A 13,456-nucleotide genomic window follows, 5' to 3' on the forward strand; every position below is an offset into this window, starting at 1 on the left:
TAGCCATAAAGAAACTGTATTATCTAAATGTTGGAGAAAACACAGCACTGCAAGCACAGCCCAAAGATACGTGCATACTGTGTAGACAACCTAACAGATTTTGCTTTTCTAGACAAGAGAAACCCCTTGTGGAGGATTTTGAAAGTAATTTTAACCTATGAGAATTTGCTATCAAAATGTTAGAGCCCCATTACAGTACAATAAAGATGAACTTTACTAACAAATAACAAATGTTACCCACATTCAAAGCCAAAAGTCTGTTAATGCAAAAGATAACAACAGTGCCAAAGAACTCTACCATCTCCTTTAATAGTCAACACTTATACCCTTCAGATTTCTCTTCGCCATTTTACCTACCATCCAGTCTCCCTGAGATTCCCCTCCTTACCAGCTACTTCTCAAATCTTCTCTCCTGATTTCTCTTCCTAGTGTCTAAAATTGTCTGCCTCTGGCCTTTTTCTCATTCTAAATTCTCCTTAGGCAATTTCATAGTAATCTATAATTATCATTAATAAATAAAAAAATTTACATCTCTAGACTTGACTTTCTTTCAAATCATGTTTGCAACTCACTGTTGTTGGAAGTTCACGTCTTAGTGTTCTGACACTAAGACACTAAATCAAAATCAACATATCCAAAACAGAATTACTGTCATACCTCTAAAACCTCTTTCCCCTTCTAACATGTTCCCAATCTTATTTTTCCCCCAACCTATTCATAGCACCTCTCTTTAATCACTCAAGCCAGAAACACCAACAGTATTTCCAATTCCTCTCTTCATTGTTCTACATTCAGCCATTCATCAAGCCCTATCAAGTGTATTTCAAAAGGTATCTTACCCATCATTCTTTTTCATTTCTTTAGGACCTTGCCATTTCACATTTAGACTACTGCAAAGGCCGGGCGCAGTGGCTCAAGCCTGTAATCCCAGCACTTTGGGAGGCCGAGATGGGCGGATCACGAGGTCAGGAGATCGAGACCATCCTGGCTAACACGGTGAAACCCCATCTCTACTAAAAATACAAAAACTAGCCGGGTGAGGTGGCGGGTGCCTGTAGTCCCAGCTACTCGGGAGGCTGAGGCAGGAGAATGGCGTAAACCCGGGAGGCGGAGCTTGCAGTGAGCTGAGATCTGGCCACTGCACTCCAGTCCGGGCGACAGAGTGAGACTCCGCCTCAAAAAAAAAAAAAAAAAAATAGACTACTGCAAAAACCCCTAAATTATCACCCTGCTAATACAGAACCTCACTGTAATCTACTCATTATGCTGCTGTCAGAATGGTATTCCTAAAACAAATTTCTAATTGTATTACTTCCCTGATCCAAAAGGTTGGATGTGTCTCCATTTTCAAAATAAAATTCAACCTGTTCAGGCTCTCTCCACACTGAGACCAAGCTTTCACTCCCATATATTTACACTTCACCCACACTAAGCTGACATGACTCCTAACTGTACCCATTTTTCATGACTTCATCCATCTGTGCCCTTGCTTAAACCACCTCTCAAATGCAAACACCCCTTCATCAATTTTGCTCCAATCTAAAATGCCACCTTCTCCATGAAATTGAATCTAGACTTCCAACAGGAATTAATCGCTTCCATCAGTCTGTGCTTCCAAAGGACTTTGTACCTCTACCATAAGACTTTCCACATAACTACCTTTTTATTATGTTCACATTTCCCACCATATTATAAATTCCGTGAGAACAGACACTATGTCATATTTATTTTTTAATCCTCCCAAGCACCCAGAAAAGTGCCTTAAACATGGCAGGATCTTAACTAACGTAGAGCAAAACTGACCATACCTGCTGGCAGCTCTCTAAATCGTAGATATTCCATAGACCGTGTAGTCACAAGTGGCTTTTGAGGATAGTAGAGAACATGGGCCAATGTATCCATGCGAACATGGAAGTTGGTGATGTAAACTCCCATAGCCTGCTTACCCATAGCAGACTGGTATGTGTTTCTAGGGGACTAAACGTAAAAATGAAAAGCAGAATCAACAAAAAGTTACTATTGCTAATGGAAAAGACTCTGACAATAAATCAGAAGAAATATGATTGGTAAAATTCCTGATTTTTTCCAAAAACAATAAGTAATAACCATTGGAAATAATCAATTACGGCTCTTAACCATGAAACACAACAGCAAGTATATCAAATGCTGATTCTGTAGGAGTTCAGAGCCTTTCATTTAAAGGCTTTTTCCCTCCAGATAAGATTACAGAGTTACTTCCAATTTTTATTACTTCTCCCAATTCCTCACACCAGAAGACGAAAAGTGATACCAACCTGGTTATGATCAGGAAAGGGAATAATAGATGCACAGACACCAAGGATCATTGAGGGATGAATCTCACAGTGGGTATATGTGGAACAATAAGCTACTTCTTTCTCCTGTAAATCATCTGGAGTCATTGCAAGCATCACTGTTTCTTCTTCCAGTGTATCAATATATTCCACTACCCCACTGGCCACAAGATCCTGCCAACTAAAAAAGAATTCACTCAATGTTCTATTTCCTGAAATATTTTAACTAACTATTCCTCCTACTTAAAAGTATTCCTATATTTATATTTAAATATAGTTTATTATATATTAAATAAACATATAATATATATCTATATATATAGTTTAATATTATATATAACTGACCAACATAGTTACATGATTGTTGACAGTGAAAAAGGTAAGCTGCTGGAGAATAAGGCCTGGTAGAATACACACCTAACTGTTACCAGTATTTACTTGTGAAGAAGAGTATAAATTGGAGGTCAATTTTTTAAATTTATTACACATATTATTTGAATGATTTTTACATTAGTAAACATAACTATACATTCATATTGCTAAAAATATTTAAAAATCTTTTCACTAAATTTCTTATATTATTCATATTACATCATATTATATGTAATATATTACATTTAGATTATATAGGTTATTTCTCCTTATTACTATTAGATTTTAACATATCACAAAAAATTTTTTTTGAGACAGAGTCTTGCTCTGTTGCCCAGGCTGGTATAATCAAAGCTCACTACTCCTGGACTCAAGTGATCCTTCTGCCTCAGGTCTCCTGAGTAGCTGGACTGCAGGTGCATTCCACCACACTTGACTAATTTTTTTAATTTTTTTGGAGAGATGGGAGTCTCCCTATATTGCCCAGACTGGTCTTGAACTCCTGATCTCAAGCAGTCCTCCCACCTTGACCTCCCAAAGTGCTGAGATTACAGGCATGAGCCACTACACCTGGGCAATCAAAAGACTTTTAAGCTTAAACAAAATCCTATTAATTATCTTGCTTCATAATAAAAGTTAAGAAAAACAAATGTGACTCCTAACGGTACAGAGTTTTTTGGGGGCAATGAAAGTATTCTAAAACTAGATGATGGGTGCACAACCTTGCAAACATACTAAAAACCACTATTGTATACTTTTTAAAAATCATTAACTTGCCAGATGCGGTGGCTCATGCCTGTAATCCCAGCACTCTGGGAGGCTGAGGCAGGCAAATCACTTGAGACCAGGAGTTCAAGACCAGCCTGGCCAACATGACAAAACCCTGTCTCTACTAAAAATACAAAAATTAGCTGGGTGTGGTGGCACATGTCTGTAATCCCAGCTACTAGGGTGGTTGAGGCAGGAGAATTGCTTGAATCCAGGAGGCAGAGGTTACAGTCAGCCAAGATCGCATCACTGCACTCCAGCATGGGTGACAGAGTTGAGGTTGTGTCAAAAAAAAAAAAAAAAAATTAAAATTAAATTAAATTAAATTTTAAAATGGTTAATTTTATGGTACGTAAATTCTATCTCAATTTTTAATACACACATTTTTCTCACTGCATGTTTTTACCTGTAGTTGTTATATTCTCTCTCTTTCAATTGGTCAATATGCCTCTTCTTCAAAAGTAGCTTTTGTTTTTCCACAATCAGAAGTGGTCTACAAATACGGCCTGCATCTGTATAGATCCGAATCTCCCTCTCTCGAATATCTCTGATCATAGAAACCTATATATAGGAAGAAAAAACAGTTTCATGAATTTTTATTTTCTCTTTATTACTAGGCTTAGTTAAAAATACAATATAAATCCTACTAAATTTCTGGAGCAACCAATTTATCAAGTAAAATGTGCAAATCTTAGTTTACCATTGTTTAACATATTATAAACTTAGGTATCATTTAAAATTTTATGAATGAAAAAATCTAACCTTGGCAATTATAAAGCTGAACAATTATATCTGGTAATAATGTCATGCAAGTTAATGTAGGAAATATTTTTTCAATACCACAAACACTAGTACATGACAATTTATTTTGGCTCTTTGCTGATGATATATATCTCACCCTATAACCTTTCAAAAACCAGCCCTATGTCACTATGCTTTGACCATACTTTACCAGTCATTAGCCTGACTTCTCACACACACCTATCAGATGTAAGCCTGACTACTCACACCCACCATCAGACAAATGGCTTACAGTCTAGCTATCTAGCACAGTGGATAGCCACATGTGACTACTGAGCACTTGAAATGTGGCCATTCTGAACTGAGATGTGCTGTTAAGTATAAACCACATAATGGATTTGAAAGACAGCACCAAAACAGAAAAAAAAGAATGTAAAATGGTTTATTAATTTTTATATTAATAGAATGTTGATGTAATACTTTGGGATGTATCAAGTCAAATAAAATATGCTATTAAAGACCAGGCGCAATGGCTCATGCCTGTAATCCCAACACTTTGGGAGGCCAATGTGGGCAGATCACCTGAGGTCAGGAGTTTGAGACCAGCCTGGCAAACTTGGTGAAATCCTGTCTCTACTAAAAATACAAAAATTATCTGGGTGTGGTGGCACGCGCCTGTAATCCCAGATCCTCAGGAGGCTGAGGTAGAAGAACCACTTGAACCCGGGAGGCAGAGGTTGCAGTGAGCCGATATCATGCCACTGCACTCCAACCTGAGCAACAGAGTAAGACCCTGTCTCAAAAAACAAAACAAAACAACAAAACATCAAGTTTTTCTCCAAAATGAAAGAGTCAAAAGACAAGAAAGAGAAAAATGTTCCAAGTTCCTAGTCTACTGCCTGTCCTTAGAAAGTAATTTAAGGAGAAAACACTGTGAGCAAAAATATCATGAATAGTATTCTAAAGTCCAAGAAAGATTCTGCTTTCAAATGCACTGCCTTAAGTTCTTAGAAAACTAACGTTCCTGACAGAATATAGCTCTATGGTCTTTTTTTTAAAAATATAAACAGGGCCGGGCGCGGTGGCTCAAGCCTGTAATCCCAGCACTTTGGGAGGCCGAGACGGGTGGATCACGAGGTCAGGAGATCGAGACCATCCTGGTCTACACGGTGAAACCTCGCCTCTACTAAAAAATACAAAAAACTAGCCGGGCAAGATGGCGGGCGCCTGTAGTCCCAGCTACTCGGGAGGCTGAGGCAGGAGAATGGCGTGAACCCGGGAGGCGGAGCTTGCAGTGAGCCGAGATCGCGCCACTGCACTCCAGCCTGGGCGACAGAGCGAGACTCCGTCTCAAAAAAAAAAAAAAAAAAAAAAAATATATATATATAAACAGGGTCTTGATACATTGCCCCAGGCTGGTTGGTCCTAAATTCCTAGCTTTAAGCAATCCTCCCACCTCAGCCAGCCAAAGTTACGGGATTACAGGCATGAGCCACCACACCTGACCCCTCTACCTCACCCACCAGGTGTTTTTGTAAACACAGTTTCATTAGTTTATGTATTACCTACGGCTGGTTCTCACTACAACAGCAGAGCTAAATACATAACACATACTGTATGATGAACAAAACCTGGGTGTGGTGGCACACACCTTGTGGTCTCAGCCACTTAGGAGACTGAGGTGGGAGGATTGCTGGGGCCCAGAAGGTAGAGGCTGCAATGAACCATGATTGGGCTACTGCATTCCAGCCTGGGCGACAGACGGAGATCCTCTCAAAAAAAAAAAAAAAAAAAAAATACAGCCAACCTACTGCATAGCTCCCAACACTTTGGGAAGCCAAGGCAGGAAGGACTGCATGAGTCCAGGAGTTCAAGACCAGCCGGGCAACATAGTGAGACCTCACCTCTACTAAAAAATACAGAGATAGAGAGAGAGAGAAAGAGACATTTTTTTGAGCTTTCTCTTAGCCTTGCCTGCCCTCAAGTGAATCACTCTCTTCCTGCCTTCAAGCTGTAAATAAGCCTGGGTCAAAATCTAGGGCCAGGCTGGGCTCAGTGGCTCACATCGGTTATCCCAGCACTTTGGGAGGCCAAGGCAGGCAGATGGCTTGAGCCCAGGAGTTCGAGACCAGCCTGGCCAACTATGGCAAAACCCCATCTCTACCAAAAATACAAAAATTGGCTGGGCACGGTGGCTCACGTCTGTAATCCAAGCACTTTGGGAGGCTGAGGCAGGCGGATCACCTGAGGTCAGGAGTTCAAGACCAGGCTGGCCAACATGGAGAAACCCAACCTCTACTAAAAATACAAAATTAGCCAGGCATGGTGGCAGGCACCTGTAATCCTAGCTACTCAGGAGGCTGAGGCAGGAATTGCCTGAACCTGGGAGGCAGAGGCTGCAGTGAGCTGAGATCATGCCAGTGCACTCCAGCCTGAGCGAGAGAGCGAGACTCTCTCTCAAAAAAATAAAAATAGAAATACAAAAATTAGCCGCGCATGGTGGTACACATCTGTAATCCCAGCTATTCAGGAGGCTGAGGCATAAGAATTTCTTGAACCTGGGAGACAGAGGTTGCAGTGAGCTAAGATCGCAACACTGCACTCCAGCCTGGGCAACAGAGCCAGACTCTGTCCCCGCCCCCGTCCCCCGCCCCAAAAAAAACACTCAGGGCCTGCTGCTGGAAAAGGCCCAGAACAACCAAATTCTCTTCTCTGCTTTGTTAGGTACAAAGACCAGTTACTGGCTAAGTGTGTTCAGTTTCTCTCCAAAACCACTTTTACCCAAAGTATATAGATTTAGGAAAATTAAAAGCCTGAGCTACATTCCTCAAACAGTATACTAAAACCCTTATTTGGGAGAGTAGTAAAGTTCACAATATATTGTAATGATTTTTTTTTAATTATCATTTTATTTTTATTTTTGGAGACAGAGTCTTGCTCTGTCGCCCAGGCTGGAGTACAATGGCGCAATCTCTGCTCATTGCAGCCTCTGCCTCCCAGGTTCAAGCAATTCTCATGCCTCGGCTTCCTGAGTAGCTGGGACTACAGGCGCATGCCACCATGCCTGGTTGATTTTTTTATTTTTAGCAGAGACAGGGGTTCGCCATGTTGGCCAGGTTGGTCTTGAACTCCTGACCTCAAGTAATCCGCCTGCCTCGGCCTCCCAAAGTGCTGGGATTACAGGCATGAGCCACTAGGCCCGGCCTTATTATAATGATTTTTTAAAAACCCATCCTAGGCCGGGCGCGGTGGCTCAAGCCTGTAATCCCAGCACTTTGGGAGGCCGAGACGGGTGGATCACGAGGTCAGGAGATCGAGACCATCCTGGTCTACACGGTGAAACCCCGTCTCTACTAAAAATACAAAAAACTAGCCGGGCGAGGTGGCAGGCGCCTGTAGTCCCAGCTACTCGGGAGGCTGAGGCAGGAGAATGGCGTAAACCCGGGAGGCGGAGCTTGCAGTGAGCTGAGATCTGGCCACTGCACTCCAGTCCGGGCGACAGAGCAAGACTCCACCTCAAAAAAAAAAAAAACCCATCCTAATGCCAAAGCACTTCAATATCCTCCAAAATCCTCCAAAATATAAAAGAATCTATTAGCGGTATATCACATTTTATTAATGAATCTCTGAATTCAAAGGATAAATCCCAGATGGTTATTCCCTTTTTAAAAGTATTCTCAGCTTTATAAAAAGATCCCCAAAAGAATTTTTACTTTAAAATATAATTTCAGTTCTAAAATATAATTTAATAATTTAAAATGTGTCAACATTTTTGGAAGCATGAATCCAAAGATTAAGGCAAGCAATAACGTTTTTTTTTTGAGACAGAGTCTCGCTCTGTGGCCAGGCTGGAGTGCAGTGGCATGACTTTGGCTCACTGCAACCTCCGCCTCCTGGGTTCAAGCAATTCTCCTGCTTCAGCTTCCCGAGTAGCTGGGACTACAGGCGCGAATGACCACGCCCAGCTAACTTTTTTGTATTTTCAGTAGAGACGGGGTTTCACCATGTTGGCCAGGATGGTCTCAATCTCTTGACCTTGTGATCCGCCCTCCTCAGCCTCCCAAAGTGCTGGGATTACAGGCGTAAGCCACCATGCCCAGGCTTTTTTTTATTTTTTGAGACAGAGTCCCACTCTGTCACCCAGGCTGGAGTGCAGTGGCACGATCTCACCTCACTGCAACCCCCACCTCCTGGGTTCAAGTGATTCTCCTGTCTCAGCCTCCCCAGTAGCTACGATTACAGGCCTGTGCCACCATGCCTGGCTAATTGTTGTATCTTTAGTAGAGATGTGGTTTCACCATATTGGCCAGGCTGTGCGTGAACTCCTGACCTCAGGTGATCTACCTGCCTCGGCCTCCCAAAGTGCTGGGATTACAGGCATGAGCCACTGTGCCCGGACTAGCAATAACTTATAATTAAATTTACACTTTACAGTTCAAGGAAATAAAGTTCAAAGAAAAGATGCTAATGCAAAGATAACTTTCACTAGTCGTATGCCTTGTTTAAAAATCTCACAGACCACACCCTTTTAACTAAAGATTCTTACTTCAGACACAATGATGTCCATCTGACGTCGCAATTTCCTTAGGGTGTTCATAAGTTGTTCAGGATCTTTATGTATTCCAACCCAGCAGCCATTAACAAAAATCTTGGTTGCACTACAAAAGAAAAAGAAAAAGCATTTTACACTTAACAATTCTACACTAAGCAACAACTAAAGATTAACTACAGTTTAAAAAGGTAATTCCATCTATACACACTCAGCAATAGCTGCAGGAGAAATTTCTTCTAAGTTTTCCATACTCCATTCTTCTAAAAATTCCAGAATTGGAGATGGTTGAGATCCAACTGAAATATAAGCCATCAAGGCTAAATTCTTCACAAGTCCTACAGCATGGCCCTAAAAAATAAACCAAGTATTAGTCATTCTGATTTTACATGCCTATCAGACTTCTTTTCCATAAACATTTTTCCTTCAATGTGATTTCAAGATTTATTCTTACTTTCTAAGAATACAATTATTAAAAAAATCTTATTTCTAAACCACTCTGCATAATTTTTTAAACATCTACTTCTAAAAGCAATTATGCCCTACATAATTACTCACTGACTTTTTGTCCTGAATATAAATTCTAATGTATTACCTCTGGGGTCTCGGCAGGACACACCATCCCCCACAACGTATTATGCAACTGTCTTGGTTTTGCTAGCTTGCCATCTCTACCAATAGGAGAATTTAAACGACGCAGGTGAGAAAGAGTAGACGCAAAAGTCAGGCGGTTTAATACCTAGAAAAAAATAGCCAATCTTTAAAGTCTGGACATTTCTGTGATTCATACTATTACACTGAGGCAAAGTCAAGTTTTACACATAATCTACTGAGTATCAAACTGTTCCCCATTTCTCTATTCTTTCCCTAAATAATGTTGTTTGACACCTTAACTTACCTGCCACTTGCAGCAGGGATGGCAAATACATTCTAACATACCACATAAACATTCTCTGCATGGTCTCCAAACAAACACTAGGACATTAGTTTCATGAAGGCAGGGAATTTTTTAAAATTGTTTTATTCTCTGTTGTATCCCAGCATCTAAAACAGTACTTGGCATTCATTAGATATTCAATAAGTGTTAAGTTAAATTCTACTAACTCACACTCCTTTGATCATAGCACACATCACTAATTCATCTCATTACTTTTTCCAGACTGAGGCCTCTGAATCTAATAGAAAAATGTAAACATCCATTACCAATACTTGCAGGATACTAACCAAGATGTTATTTATAAATAAGATAATATTTAGGGCAACATAAAGCAGACAACTCAAGCTCTATATTATTAATTATTTATAAATCTCCATCTTCCCCTAGTCCTTAAACAACTCAAACCTCCTTCCTCTTTCCTAAGTCTTCTGTCATAGATAAGCAGCATCACCTTTCTCTCAATCTGGAAATCTCAAAATCATTTTTGTCTACAAGTTCCTCCCTCCACACATCTATAAATATACCCTGTCAATTCTATTTTCAAATTTTCTAAAAAACCTAGCCCCTCCCTTCCCAATGTCACAGTAATAGACCAGCCCATTTCCCCTCATCTGTACTACATCCATCAGCTCTGCCTGGTTCCCTCCAATCCCTGCCTGGTTCCCTCCAACCTACCTTCCTCACTTGCCAGAATTTTCAAACACTTACCTACTTAAAAATTAAACAGATAGCCACTGGCTACTGAAGAGCACAACACTAAAGTCCTCCTCAATGAAGCCCCAAAAACGACCTTCCCCTTAGTCTCCTTACACTCCTGTACTCAACTGACATCACCAAACACCCTCACCTCCATGCCTTTGACCATGCTATTACCACAGAATGAAATGCACTTCTCCACTCTGCTCTGCCTGATGAAATGATACCACCTCTACAAAGCCATCTGACCCACCTCCAGGAAGAACTATTCTCTTTTCTGTACTCACTGGAGTTTTCAACCATTCAACGAAATCAATCACAAAGTCTTATGAAACTTACTTCCTAAATATTTCTAAAATTTACTCTCCATCTCTATAAAACTGCTCTAGTCCAGTCCCTAATTATTTCTCACCCCAGGCTGTTGCAACAATCTTCCTGCCACCAACCTTGCCCTTCTCAAGTCTTTTCTCCACACTGCCAATTACTGTGAATCTATCCGAAAGAACAAAAATGACCATGTCACTCCTCTTCATGAGCTGGTTCCCATCCTAAGCCTCCACTTTGATTTGAAACTCCCACGACAGACACACATTCCTTCCTCCCTCCATCTCTTAACTCAGAATATGAAGAAGTTCTCTAAGCTCGAATCACTTGAACCCGGGAGGCAGAGGTTGTAGCAAGCCGAGATCGGGCCACTGCACTCCAGCCTGGGCGACACAGCGAGACTTGGTTCTACCTACCTGGCAACTTGGGGCGTTTTCCAATTACTCTTCAAGATTCAGTTCAGGTGTTACCTCCCAAACAAGGACATCTTTTCACCTTCTCAGGCTGTGCTAAGTACCTTTCTCCAGCATTCCCACAGAGCAGTAGTGCACATCTCTTATCAAAATAGTTACCATGCCAGTTGTAATTATCTGTTTACATCTATCTACAAGCATAGGCTGTGAACTACTGAAGATCAGGATCACTGCATCTCCAGCATGTGGCAGAGTGCCTGGCACATCACAGGTCCCCAATAACAATTCCTTGAACTGGGCCGGGCGCAGTGGCTCACGCCTGTAATCCCAACACTTTAGGAGGCCGAGGTGGGTGGATCACGAGGTCAGGAGATCGACACCATCCTGGCTAACATGGTGAAACCCCGTCTCTACTAAAAATACAAAAAATTAGCCAGGCGTGGTGGCACGCACCTGTAGTCCCAGCTACTCGGGAGGCTGAGGCAGGAGAATGGCATAAACCCGGGAGGTAGAGAGCTTGCAGTAAGCGGAGATCGCCACTGCACTCCAGCCTGGGTGAGAGAGCAAGACTCTGTCTCAAAAAAAAAAAATTCCTTGCACTGAATTTGCAATGTGGCATTTGTCATAACACAGCACAGGGCATAGTGAGCTACACATGAATGAATCTGTTTCCTCTGCTAGATGCTGATGAGCTCCCTGAGGCTGAGATAGCATCTCATTCACGTATGTGAACTCAGTATCACAAATATCAAATATACCCAATAAATCCTTACTGAATTAAAAGGAATTTAAATATTAACTTTGCTATCAGCAGCCCCACAAAATTTCTTAGAGCACCCAGATTTCTAGGAAAAAGGAGCTTGAAACTGGTGTCCGAATGCCAAATCAATCAGGTGATACTGGTATAGGCTAGTTTAAACAAGGAAAGGAAGGGGAGATACCCCTAAAAATGGCATAAAGTACATTACAGGTTTTCAATCATCTATGAAAAGCAAATACAAAAAATTAAAATGCCTAGTGAGACACTCTTTGAAAAGCTTTTCTCCATTACTCCATCTGAGAATAGCTACTGCAGTCACTATATATGCAACAGACCAACATATAGAAACCAGGGTCAGAAGTACTGTATTTTCCAACAAAGGAGGGCGATGACCATTTATTCTCTGGGTTAGCTTCTAATATGGAGCTTGTAAGACATAAAAATTTCACTAACATGGACGGTCTCACCCACTAAGTAGCTACTCTAATTTCTTAATTATTTTGAGTTCCTAAACTGCCGACCAAAAATCTTAGTAATGCTAATAGTTAATTTAAGAAAATTTCATGTTCATAATTCAAAAGTCTCCTTAAGTTTTTTGTTGTCTCACTCTTTTTGCCCAGGCTGGAGTGCAGTGGCACGATCTCAGCTCACTGCAAACTCCGCCTCCTGGGTACAAGTGATTCTTCTGTCTCAGCCTCTCAAGTAGAGTAGTTGGGATTACTACTCTAGTCACCCACCACGACGCCCAGCTAATTTTTGTATTTTTAGTAGAGACAGGGTCTCGCCATGTTGGCCAGGTTGGTCTCAAACTCCTGACCTCAGGTGATCCAGGCCACCTTGGCCTCCCAAAGTGCTGGAATTACAGGCATGGGCCACCGCCCTCGGCACCCAATAGTTATACATTTGATCAAGTAAGAAAAGCAAAATAATTTACATTCAACAAACAAAAGAATCTACCAGTCCTATAAACATGTTTCCTATTGAACGTGTAGTCATAGTTGGCACACTTACCTGAGATACTCCAGCTCTGGCTTGATGAGCTTTCTTTTGATCACCCCAGTTTCCAGTAGCTAAAGAGTATTTTAGGCCATCAGATATGATCCGTGTTTTAATTGCCAACTCCAAGTTAAAATCCTTTCCTCGATCAATGAATTTCTGTGCATAGATCCGCACTTCTTTAAGCAAATTCTTAAACATACTGCCAAATAAAATGGTATTATTTTAAACATGTAGAGGTCTACAACATATATTCTCAACAGGAGCAATATTGCAAAAAAAAAAAAAAAAAGCGAGTATTTTGCAATATTGCAAAAAAAAATGTGAGTAAAAAAATATGTGAGTAGAAAAAAAGTGTGGGGAAGGTGAGCAAAAATTATTTGGGCAGAGTGAAAGTTCTTGCTCTTTTATGTTGCTCTTTTCTGTCTCAAGCACAGATATACGCATAGTACATGAACATACATGGCAGGGGAGCAATTACACAAAAATGTCAAAGAGGCGGGGCATGGTGGCTCACATCTGTAATCCCAGCACTTTGGGAAGCTGAGGCAGGTAGATCACCTGAGGTCAGGAGTTTGAGACCAGCCC

General features: G+C 41.1%; 1 protein-coding gene across 1 annotated transcript in view; it reads right to left on the bottom strand.

Annotated features, from left to right (window-relative positions):
- POLR2B (RNA polymerase II subunit B) overlaps positions 1–13,456 on the bottom strand; it is a 53,787-nt gene that overhangs the window by 12,269 nt on the left and 28,062 nt on the right. The window contains exons 10-16 of the mRNA XM_033214567.1: positions 12,884–13,070; positions 9,338–9,481; positions 8,954–9,093; positions 8,740–8,851; positions 3,859–4,013; positions 2,295–2,493; positions 1,809–1,977 (exon numbers count right to left, since the gene is read on the bottom strand). Coding sequence (XP_033070458.1) covers positions 1,809–1,977; positions 2,295–2,493; positions 3,859–4,013; positions 8,740–8,851; positions 8,954–9,093; positions 9,338–9,481; positions 12,884–13,070 — 1,106 coding nt within the window. The remainder of the gene's footprint in view (positions 1–1,808; positions 1,978–2,294; positions 2,494–3,858; positions 4,014–8,739; positions 8,852–8,953; positions 9,094–9,337; positions 9,482–12,883; positions 13,071–13,456) is intronic.

The sequence above is a fragment of the Trachypithecus francoisi genome, unplaced genomic scaffold (assembly GCF_009764315.1).
Source record: "Trachypithecus francoisi isolate TF-2019V2 unplaced genomic scaffold, Tfra_2.0 Lachesis_group1, whole genome shotgun sequence".
NCBI classification, from domain to species: Eukaryota; Metazoa; Chordata; class Mammalia; order Primates; family Cercopithecidae; genus Trachypithecus; species Trachypithecus francoisi.